The sequence below is a fragment of the Labrus bergylta genome, chromosome 23 (assembly GCF_963930695.1).
Source record: "Labrus bergylta chromosome 23, fLabBer1.1, whole genome shotgun sequence".
Lineage (NCBI taxonomy): Eukaryota > Metazoa > Chordata > Actinopteri > Labriformes > Labridae > Labrus > Labrus bergylta.
Window position 1 is genome coordinate 10,875,093 of NC_089217.1, and position 12,231 is coordinate 10,887,323.

A 12,231-nucleotide genomic window follows, 5' to 3' on the forward strand; every position below is an offset into this window, starting at 1 on the left:
GCTGGGCTCCTCTCTGCCCCAGTGAAGGTACAGAGCATTAAATGCAAGGGGGAAATGATAAAACATTTATTACTGGAGAGAGAGGAGGTAATATACATAATTTATGCTGTTTTTAGCACAATCATTAGTGATATTCGTGATAGATTTTTTCCCCCCTTTCTTTCCTCTCTCTTTCTCTCACTTTACATATTCATGCACTGGAAATTAACACAAGATCATATATTTGTTTACAGTCAAAATTTTCGTCTTCCTCTACAGAGTTTGATTAGAGCTCCATATGAGTTCAATTGTGTCCCATTAAAAGAAGCAATGCAAAAAACAGTGACAGAATTTGAGGCATACAGGGGTTTGATTGAGGCTGCAGGTTTTATTTAGCCACAGCAAAGATGACAAACCCATTACAGCCCTGCACCATGTGATTCGCTGCCTCCTCCCCCCTCCTCCAAATTTTAATTTTGCATGATTAGCTTTGCGTCATTAGGCAACTTCATTCACATGCGACACACACTCAGAACCTGACAGCGTCAAGACGGGGAAAGGTTTCAGAGGAGCCTGTGCTTAAATGTTTCTGTCTGTGTAGGCTGACTGACTGAAAGCGTGAAGGAGATATAAAGAATTGAGCTCAAATTCATCTATAAACCCTTTAATTTGTTTTGTCAAAATTCCAAATAAGTATATTTTATTTAACGATAATATCAAATTTAATATAACATCAAACGCCTACATCTATGCTGAAATTTTAGTGAATAAAGCCATGTAAAATAACCCTTCCCATTTCAAACAGCACCAGGACGTGCATCTCTTTGTATTGCTTCATTTACACAATGAATGCATAATTGCTCCTCCTGCATCCAACCCTCCCCTCTTCCCTCTTTCCTTTCCCCCCTCCCTCTTCTTTAAATGCTTTAATTTGCAGAGGGGGACTGTGGGCTTGATAATAGAAGCATAACAAAAAAAAAATAGGAGGAAAAAAAAAAGGGGGGGTGGGGGGGGGAATTGTAACAAGAAGAGCCCTAACCGGTGCCTCTTAATCACTTCTAGGTTTTAAATCATGATGATGCAGGAGTCGGCCACAGAGACAATAAGCAACAGTTCAATGAGTCAAAATGGAATGAGCACCCTAAGCAGCAGCCAATTAGAGGCTGGCAGTAGAGATGGGAGATCAAGCGCTGGTGACACGAGCAGCGAAGTAAGCACAGTCGAGCTGCTGCATCTGCAACAACAGCAGGTAAGTTGTGTTTCTCCCCCGTCTCGTCTCTCTCTGCCGCTCTCTCGTTCTCTCTCTCTCTCTCTCTCTCTCTCCCACTCTGTTTGCCCCTCGCTCTCCCACTCTTCTCTGCTCTGAGGCAGCGCTGGAGTTTTTTTTTTTGACATAGGCAGGAGGCACAATGAAATACTATTTTGTGTGTTTGTAAATATAGTGTTTTGTGTTGTTTTTTTGGGGGGTGAAAACATTGTCGAAGAAATTGGCTGTTTTTGTTGTTTACAAATGTGTTTGGCAGGTTGTTTTGTGCCTGTAGTGATGAGAGTGTTTAAGTTGTTTGTTCGTTTTTGCTTGTTTTTTTTGTTTTTTTTTGCTTTTAAATTGTATTAACAGAGCCTTACAGACATGTGAGGCATGTGTTTGTGCATGTGTTGGGAGTGCAGGAGAGAAAGAGAACGGGAAAGAGTGTGTGTGAGAGCAATCGTACGTACGGACCAGCCTGAGAACTGAGAGTGTGTGTGCGTGTGTGTGTGTGTGTGTGTGTGTGTGTGTGTGTGTCATGGCAGTGCTGTATCCACCAGAGGGCCTCCTAACTCGGCTCACACAGATACAGACACACCGGCGGCAGAAAAACCTTTGACCGGGACACTTTAGGAAGACAAATTTGCATGCAGTCGCTCTGTTTTACTTTACCTCAACTAGAAAGTCATTTAGAGTTTTTTCAACCTCACTTTAAGATTATTTTCTCTCTGACTGACATGATAGTACCATTCACCTCTGTCATTTATTTTACCTTTCCTTTTTAATCCAAGGCAAAACTTTCTAATTCTTGATCTCTTAAGCTTCTCCTTTTTCCCATCCATGTTGTATTGTTTGGCTCTATTCTTCTCAGTCGGAGCAAGTTGGGGGTGAGCGGGCTACAGGGACGGTGCTAGTGTGTGTGTGTGTGTGTGTGTGTGTGTGTGTGTGTGTGTAGTGAGAGGGGGGCAGGAGTTGTGAAAGTCAGTCACCAGCAGAGTAAAGGAGTCAAGTGTCTCTCTTGTCTTTTCACGGTGAATGATGGCTTTGACAGATCGCCAAAAGAGCAGTGGGAGACGGGGTCAGAGGGTCGTGCTCCGGGGCTATCGGGGGACAACGCCGCGGGTTTGTAATGATGCACGCTGTCCTTTCGTGTTGTTGGGAATTTTCATGCATTTTTTTTCTTTCCTACGTGGGCTTGTGTGTACACTCTTGCAGCAGCTGAACGCCTGTGGACAGTTTTGGTCCAATAGATAAAGATGTGTGTATGTGTGCTAAAGGGGATGTTTGGTGTAGCAAAATTCTCCACCATTCCCATGCCCCCCATCCCATCTCAGCACCCGTGCTCCATCCACAACACGACCCCAGCGGTGCTGCTGGTGGCCTCAGCAGCAGCAGCAGCAGCTCTGTAGCCTTACTCCCCATTTATCACCACTCCACCACTCTTCCTACACACACACACAGACACACACAGACACAGACACACACCTGATTGGGGTCAATTCTCTCCCTCTCTCAGTCATCATTCTTTTACATTTGAAGGAGGAGTGTTCTATTTGTGTCGATGCTCTGCAGATAGAGGCAGAAAGAGAGAGATATAGTGCAGGATAAGAACTGCTGCGCCAAAGACCAAGCATTGTGTTGGACTAGTAAACATCAGGACTTTATTCTTCCTCTTTTTTTGCATTTTATTCAGGATTTTTATTGGTTTTAGCTTTTATATTCTATTAAATGTCTTGTGGCTGTTTTGTTGAAGCTTGACAACATATCAGATAGACATTTACAGATCATATAAAAAAAACAATTCATGTATTTTTGATTATAAACAAAGGGAACAGTCTAAAACTTGCTCTTTAATGTAAAGTGTCCTGAGATTAATTGATGCCTTATTCATATAAATTGATTGAAATTTGTTTCAAACTTTTGTCAGATGAAAAGGTGCAGGAAAAGAATGATTTCAGATGATTTGAGAAGTGTTCTGTGACTCTTTCTCTGAGGAAAGTGCCTTCATCTTGGTGAAACATTTAGAGATGTAATGAGAATCAACATGAGACTAAGTGTATCACGAGCAGCGATATGTGTGGTGAATGCATGTGTATTAATGTAAACCCAGTAAGTCGTCTAAAAGTGAAGAAGCCGTGTTAAAAAAAAAAAAAACCTCGGCATGGAGAGAGAAAAGCGACGTAAGCATAAAGTGTGTAGTTAAATCTCTGAGACTGACGTACGGCCGAGAGCTCGTAGTGGTGGGTGGGGTTGGGAAGAGGATGTGACAGTGTGCGCCTTGTAAAAAGAGGCCAGCCCGAGCCCTTCTCTCCCCAGCCCAGAGACAGACACATTGAAATGAGCAGTCCAGCTAACAGGTCTCTGGAGGCTTTTTAAAACAGGGGGCCCTGTGCTGTTAACTTCACACACACTTCCTGTGCCGAGAGAGAAAGCGTGGTCTGAGAAAGAAGACGAAACATGGAGGGGTTTTTTATTTTTTTTCTCTACGCATAAGTTAGCAGAGAGACTTCCTATTTTGCAGCTGTAAGCTTAAGCTCATCTGAAGAAGGGTGAATGTGTGTATGAAGCATGCATTTGTGTGGTCGTATTTTCTTCTTTTTTATTTTCTTTGCACCTGTGAGCAGATTTTTTTTTTTTATTTTTTTTTAATGAAATAAATTCCAGCCCACGCCTCTCTCTCCGCTCTGAGTCCATTTTGAAGGAAGGCTGTTGGGTGTAATTTTCCACCCATATTTGGAATGACATTGAGTGGTCCAGTGGGCATAGAAGCTCCGGTCTCTCATCATGCTGCTGGGGGGATGATTAATAATAAGCACTGATGAATTCTCCACTGTCCCTGTGGGTTCTGCCATTACCTTAGCAGCTCCAAAATACCACCTGCAGCTATAATTAGAAGAGCAGCATCTTAAGGTCTCCTCGCCTTAGATTCAGCCAGGTTACACAGGAGCAATTTTACCATATTCAAATATTGACAGTGATTTTCCCCCTTTTAAATAACCAACATGTGTTTGTATTTGCCGTCTCTATATTCTGTTTTAATGGAGGTTGTTGTTTTCCTTATAGAAGCCACACACTCCCTTATCCATGCATCTGAATAATAACCGTTATATCACAATTGAATTTCCAACCCCTAATTTTCTGTCCGGGTTTCATCACCCCATTCCCAAGGTTGTCTAAATAGACCTAATTTGATTTGAGATCACAGATTAGATACCCACTGTATCTGATTGCAATTTGCCAGCTCCAGATATGTATCACAGCAAATGATAAATGTAGCACAGCCTTAATTACTACGCTAAAATGATCACTATAAAAGCCCCCCCCCCGCTTTAAAAATGTGCTGAGCTCATATTAGCAATCCATCTATCTTCCACTAAACTAAATCTTACGTTTTAATATTAGATGCAGCTGTGTATGTATGTGAGAGCTATGCATTGATCTTTGGATCTATAAGGTAATGTCCCATAATGAGGCTGTTAGTTGATTACAGTGGTCTGTGGACTTAATCCTGCACCGGGTTATCAGTGGGATTGATGAGCCAATCCTCAGGACCCCTCTCCCCCCCCCCCACTTCTCTAAATGGACTGAGTACTTTAAGGAGTTTATTGATATTCAGAGCAAACTGGAAGCCCAGGTTTATCTATTGAGACCGGGTCAGTTGTTCTGTCACAACGGCAATCACTGACAAAAACCCAAACAAAATAGTTTTTAAGATACATTTTTTGGGTACCAAATCCTGACAGCTATTTGTTATTTGTTGCTATTGTTTGTAACGCTGATTTGTGTTCACATTAGATTATTTTTTTCATGCAAAATGCTATCATTTGCGACAATATTTGTATTAACTTTTTGCAGTTAACAATAGATGGTCGTCTCAGTTTACATGTTGGTGAACTACTTTAGAATGCACTGTGTTCCAGAGGCACATGATGCGGGAAAAATGCAAACCATCCAACCCCATTTAAATGACTGCAGCGTTTTGACATAAATTACCGCAAGTGCACTGAGGTGCCATCTTACTCCCAGGCTAACCCTGTCGCTACACGGGAGTTAGGCAGTGGTCCAACTTGAGAGTGACAGCAATTAACCTGCCTTCCTCACTGTTTAGCTTCAGGAAAAGGAAGGGATGAGAAATCTGACAGCTAGTGATGGGTAATATTTAGGGTTTAGGGGCAAATGAAATTCTCCCCAAAAATGAAAGTCATTAGGGAGAAAGTTAACCAACAGACAAAGGACGAAAAGACAGCGTGTGTGTGTGTGTGTGTTTGTGTGTGTGCGTGTGCGCTTTTTTTTGACTGACGTGTGAGCGCACCTCCCTCTTATAACAACTCAAGTTTGTCGTTTAATGCAGGTAAATACAAAAAATACTGTCACACAGTGTTCACCTAGCATCACCTCTCACAAACAAGCCTCAAGCATCTTCCTCTCTCCCTGCCCTTCACCTGCCTCTCCGTCTTTCCATGAGAAGACACACACACACACACACACACACACACACACACACACACACACACACACACACACACACACACCTAAGATGCAAATCTGGGCTTTGCCCTTGAGCATAATTTAAAGGCCTAATCACCCAGACTGTCCCTTTTGGATGGAAAAGGGAAAGAGGGAGGTAGGGAGGGGTGGGAGGATGGTGTCTCTCATTTGCACTCTTACACAAAGAAGCTCATTAGGTTTATCTTTCAGGCCTGAGATTGCCCCACTCAACTGTGTAAATAAGACACCGGCCCCGGCCTGACGCATCAATCACCTCTCAGGACAGAAGACAGACCTTGGCTGAAATATGAACGAATTCATAAAGGAGCCTTTTGTTGGCCATCATCATCATCTGTGAGAAGATAAGGGCGTCCTGTAAAGGCTGGAGAGGCATTAGAGAAGCGGCATGTACTGTATGTCTTTGTAAAAATGATTCCCCCTTTCAGTGAAAAGACATCTCTTCTCTGGCACTCCTTGTGTTGGAGTTATTTACAATGAGAGCCATCCTTCTTTTTATTTCAAGCCTGGCTATTGGCAGACGGTCCCTACAGGATAGTACATACAGGCCTGTGACATATAGGCCTGTAGTTTCCCCCTTTGCGATGACACTAAAGATATAGGGTGTGAATGACAGCACAGCTACTGTTTGTTCACCCTTCCCCCGACAAAACACAGTATTATTCTATTATCTATCTAGACGCCACCTCTTCCTCCTCCGCTTCTTCACCTTTTTTCTCCTCCATCTCATTCTCCAGCTCCTTGAAACCTGGCCTGTCCATCTATGTTTAAGACACATTACATGTGGCCTTCTGGAATTTACAGTGGCGCTCTCCCAGTAACTCCATTTCGCACAGGAGTCCCCGGAGAGCACAGCGAAATGTCAAGCTGCAAGGCTTGAAAGAGACACGAGGAGAAAGGGACAGAGAGAGAAAGAGAGAGCGGGTGATGGAGGAATGGAGAGGATGAGAGAAGTGGACAGAGGGAAATCTTCTGGAAAGAAACACTTATAAGTGTTTTATGCTCAAGCAGTTGGATTAGTGGTTAGCACAGATAGAAAAAGCAGATCATACTGTATGTAAGTTTGTGTATCAGATTCAGTCCATAGAGGTCTAATGCGCTAACAGAGTTGTCTGCTCATTAAAATTTTTTAATAAAAAGCAAACCGCAAACCATCTATAAAATGAAAAGGGAAATGCATTAAATGAAAGTCAGTTTATTATCTCTCACCTTTGACCTCACACTATGGAGGTTCCATTTTTCCTTTTTCCAATTCCAACAGCAAGACATGCATATTGGTCGATATATAGAACCAAACCCATACTAGTGCGATATAAATTATATATACAATGATGGTGTAGAAACACTGATAACTGACATTTTGCTCGCTTCAGATAACATTACATTCTTTGCTAGTATCACACGGTTGTGTGTTTCTTTTGTTGTCGCATGATCATATACCTGATTTCTTTTGGGGCTAATCGGTAAAAATATCTGACCTGTCTATAAGCAGATAAATTCATCAATACACAATAAGCATTTTATACAATAGGAGGCATATTGATACTGGTATTGGTATCGTTATGAATATATCGGTTTCAATGCGAGTATTGTATTGACCATATTGCTACTGATACTTTTACTGCATTGGCCAATATTGTTATCGATGTCAGTTTTGCAGTGGCCAATATTGGTATCATTGTGTGTATTGTATTAGCGCCATTATTGACATTGATGCCCATACTGTATCGGCCAGTCTCAGTACCAGACTGGTACTGGTAACCCTCCAGCTGGCTAATTTTTTCCTCTTTCTTAACCGTTTTATTCCTGTAAAGCACATTCACCCAGTGATAAATGGACTGGGCTGGGGTTAACCACCTCAGTGTAAATAAGAGGCAGCCATTGAGTAGCACAGACTGTGGCCGGTAGCCCCGCAGTCTTCAGCCAACCCCAGCGCAGGCCGGGATCAATGGCCACTTCACAACTCATTTCCTTTTACGCCTCCCTAACTGCCCCGCTCCAGCTCTGGGAAATAAATGGCACTGGATCTATACGTCCACTCACACTCGCACAAACACATACACAGGCATGCATACACGCACTCGCACAAACACACACTCGCTCATTCTCTGAGTGAGCTGAGCAATTGCTTCAGCTCAATACCCTCCGCAATAATTTATTTGCCTCAGTGGCGAATGGAGCGTCATCTGTCGTGGCCTCACAATCGAAAACAAGCATTCTGTCATTGTTTGTTGCCACTCCCCTGTCGTCGGCTTAAACAGAGTACCAGTCGTTAATATGGTGAGGTGGAGTCTTACTGTCACCCGCGGCTTCAAAACACACATGTAAATAGCTCTGCCGTGCCATAAAGTGGCATTAACAGGATCGAGAAAACACGTTTATTTGGGCGAGTTTGCTTTCCGATGAACACACGGTAATGCAAATGCTTCCCCCCCCCCCCCCCCCCCCCTCCCCCCGAACAAAAAAAAAATCCAAGTGGCTTACAGTCATTTGATAGGCCACGACACCACTATCCATTTAACAGAGCTTAAAAATCCTACGTATGCATATGCCGGGGTAGTCTTAAGCTGACAACCAAAAGACAGGATTTGCTAGAAGGCAGCTTTGGAGTGTTGTGAATTTAACAAGCATGTCTAGTATTACAGTTCCTCTCCGCTTTAGCCATGAATAGTAACAAATCAGACTCTGAAACGCTTGCCTGATGGTTTGTTGTGTGTACCCCCCCCCCCCCCCCCCTTACTTCCCCTTCTTAAACCAAAATGACTTCCAATCTGGTTAAGAAGACGACTAGCAAAAGTGGAGCAATTTATCATCACCTGTGCTCTCTTTGGCCAGATTGTTGCCCAACAGATTCCAGGTATCTATGCCATTTTCTTTTCTCCCTCTGTTGCACTTGTTAACACTCTCCGCTGCTCCGATTACCTTCATCCCTGACCCATTTTTTGAATATATAAATAGCTTTCCCCAGTTGTTTGTAGTTGTAACGCTAGCAGACTGCAAATGGGAGATGCTCTTTTACGCAATGCCTCCAAACACAGTATACATATGTAAGAGATCCAGCCGGGGCTTTCAGTCCTTTCCCCTTCACAGCTTTTCATACAAATGCAGTAAATAAGCTCCGGCCGGGGGGAATTGAAGGCTCTGAACAGACGAACTGACTGACATGTCACTTAGCGCCGGCTTTGGCTCTCTTCACTGCCGGCTTTAGAGCTGAAGCTGCTGGGTTTTAGAGTGTATCAGGCAAGGCCAGGTGCTCACTTTGCTGTCAAGGTGGACTGACATCTGTATTATTTACGACATTGTAGTAGTGCCAGAAATATTATTTGCTATGTTGTTAAATTTGTGCTAAAATAGCAAGCTGTTTCAAAATTTAAAAAAAAAGCCTGCAAGAGTGTAAACTGAGGATTTTGGGGGGAGTAGATGCCGAGAAGAAATTGTACTCTGGCCTGAAGTTAATGATGGAAGTGAAACCATTGCAGGAGATAGACAGGCCTGCCAAACAGCCAGCCTGCCATTCCTCATGAACACCTAACCACTGCTTATTTACCCACACAGGACTTAACTCGCACAAATGTATCAACGATAGCGCCACAAAGCTGCTTGTTCCGCCCCGATAAAAGCGACAACCCATGAGCATATGCAGAACATGCTTTTGTGTGGGCCAGACGCGGCACTTCAAGCTTGACTAGACACTAAGCTGATATTGGTTTCACGCTTGAGTCCGTGGTGCGAAAATCTCTCCAATTGAAACCCGGAGATTTGATTGTTTCTGCATATGCAGTTATCAGAAGTTTACATGATAAATATACATTAGCCTGGGGGCTTGGCCATGCGTGGTATTGTTTCAGCGATACTATTCTTCACGCATTCCTTTTTCACCTGTTTGGACTTCGTCATCCAATTCAGTGGGAACATGATAATCGTAGTTTGAACAAAACTTCAAATGGATTTGTTGGAGTTTGGTGTCTCGTTGGTCTTTCCCAGAACTATTGTCACAAAGAAGAGCTGCTTTTTTTTAAATCTGTGTCCCACTTTCATGCCAACCAGCTTGTGTCTGAACCATGACATAATTCTCAGACTTTAATGTTAATATCCCTACAATATGTGTAAAACAGCCCCCATCCCCCTCTTGGCCGACTCCTGACTTAATTTTATAATGCCTTCACACCCCTAAATGATATGTCATTTATCTTTCATTCAAATTCCAGCCAGAGGTTTTCTTTTTTTAATAACCACTGTAATTGTTCCGTCCTTGTGTTGAGTGCTATGAAGAGAGTGATCATGCTTTTGGCACATTTATCAAAGCCCAAGCAAAAAAAATAAATAAATAAAAAATAGCAGGAAGGAGCCGGACTAAGTGTGCGACAGAGTGATAAATTTTCTTGTTAGGAGAAATTACATCCACTAACTTGAGCTACTTCAGCATGAAATTGAAAAAGAAGCATTTCTCGTGAATTTCCATTCTTGATTCAATGAAAGATGTAGATTAGCCCTTTGGAATAGGGCGGGGAACAAAAATGAAACTAAAGAAGTATGACTCCGCTCAGGCTTGCTTGTTCTCGGAAGCGTGATATAGGATGCTGTTGGAAAAAAAAAAAAAGGCTTTGTTTATGGAGGGAAGGATCAGTCAGGCTGGTGGCAGATGAAAGAAAAAAATGTAAACTTCCCTTTTTTTGTGTGCGTGTTTGTGTGTGTACCTTATGCATTTTTACATTTTTTATCGCTGGGATAAGTCACAGTCTTTGCTCATGATAGCTCCATCTCTTTCTGACTTTGTGCACACATACACACACACACACATTCTCAGTTCAGCAGCCTGTTCCAGTGAGGATGTCGGAGGGGGGGTGAAACACTGATTGATAGAAGCTGGGTGTCAGAGTGGGAGAAGATAACTATATCTTCAACAGGACATTTAAAGGTCAAACACACATCGCTGTAATTGGAATATTCACAAGACAACTACCAAGGTACAATGCAGGAAGAGCACAGAAAAGATTCATGTTGCGTAAGTAGAATGATTGAGAGAGGAGGAGGAGAGTGAAGGTGATCTGTTGCCTTTCTACCGGCGGGTGTAGTGTATTTTTATTGAGCCAGTTTTTGAAGGGAAGTCATTGAAAGATGAAGCATCCCGAGTGGAGAGAAATGCTCATTTAGATTTAGATGAGCTATTGGCAAGAGAGAGAAGAGTCGTAAACCTGTTTAAAAAAAAAAAAAAAAAAAAAAAAACTACATGATGGACATTTAAAGTTCTTCAGTGGTGGCTAATAATGATCATTATCGATTTATCAGGGGATCATTTTTAGGATTAATCAATCACTGTTTCTAAATTGTCCATTCATTCATCCCCACAGTTGAGCACCATCCATCAGTTATGGAAAAATTGCCCAAAACAATCACTGAAAACTCCTTGTAAGTTTGCACCTGAAGCTGTGCACTACACTACACCTCTTATCACATGTATGTTACAACTGCTGAAGGCCAAACTCAGAGTAAGCAATGCAGCGCGAGAGGTGATGTCACTCACAGCTAAGGTCACGGCGCTCTCTCATCGACCCCAGAACAGGAGAACACTTAGACTCAGCACTTAACCTGAGCTCTGCAGGACCAGACAGACAGACACTCATACTATTGAGTTGCAGACCCCCCCCCCCCCCCATCAGGATCTGATGTACACACATGTACTAACACACATATAACACACAGTGTTTGCTAGTGTCAGTGCACATGCACACACAAACAGTGTGGATTTTTAACGACATAAAGATGGATGGTAGTGACACTCAGCAGCTTTCCTGTTGCCAAATGGTTGTTTTATGTTCCTGTGGAGGATCTGTGTGTGCTGTGTGCATGTTGTGTGTATCTTTGCCTGCTTTAATGCAGTATAAACACACTTAAAAGTAGTTTACCTCCACAGGATGCAGCAACCTTTTTATTTACCACTTTTACCCCGGTCTTTGTTTTTGCCGGGGTCTCCTCGTGTGCACACACGTGTGTCAGCACATTCTTCTTTTTCTAACAGCATCTATCGGTATCGGCAAACTGCTCAAAAAGCAGCTCTTCTGCAGCAGATGCTTTTTCTCTGGTGCCAGTCAGATCACTAGTCGCCTCTGGCCATGTTTTTTTTGGAGTGGTTCCCTCTTAATAAGGCCTTGTCAACAAAGTCAGACGCAAGCGCCTCAACAGACAGCTTTATTCTGAGTCTGATCTACTGAAATAATGATGAGAGATCCCCACTTTGTGCTGAAATACAGCTGCATTCAAGCTCACTGATTCGCTACAGTAGGCTAACAGCTGAGCTTTAAAATAATGTCCTACTGCCATATAGTTAGAAATACCCTATAGGATGTTTCCCTTTCCAAAAAAATCCAGTTTTATTCCGCTGGGCTCAGCATTAACTTGGGCTGAATGCAACATTTCAGATCAGGTATTCATCCTGCTGTGTGACCTCCTCTCGTCTGGAACTGTGAAAAGGAGAGGGATCATAATCACCTGAAGAAGAA

The 12,231-nt window shown here is 42.7% G+C and overlaps 1 protein-coding gene across 1 annotated transcript in view; it reads left to right on the forward strand.

The window, feature by feature from the left end:
- foxp2 (forkhead box P2) overlaps positions 1-12,231 on the forward strand; it is a 101,935-nt gene that overhangs the window by 39,946 nt on the left and 49,758 nt on the right. The window contains 1 exon segment of the mRNA XM_020654736.3: positions 1,042-1,228. Coding sequence (XP_020510392.2) covers positions 1,052-1,228 — 177 coding nt within the window. The 5' untranslated portion in view covers positions 1,042-1,051.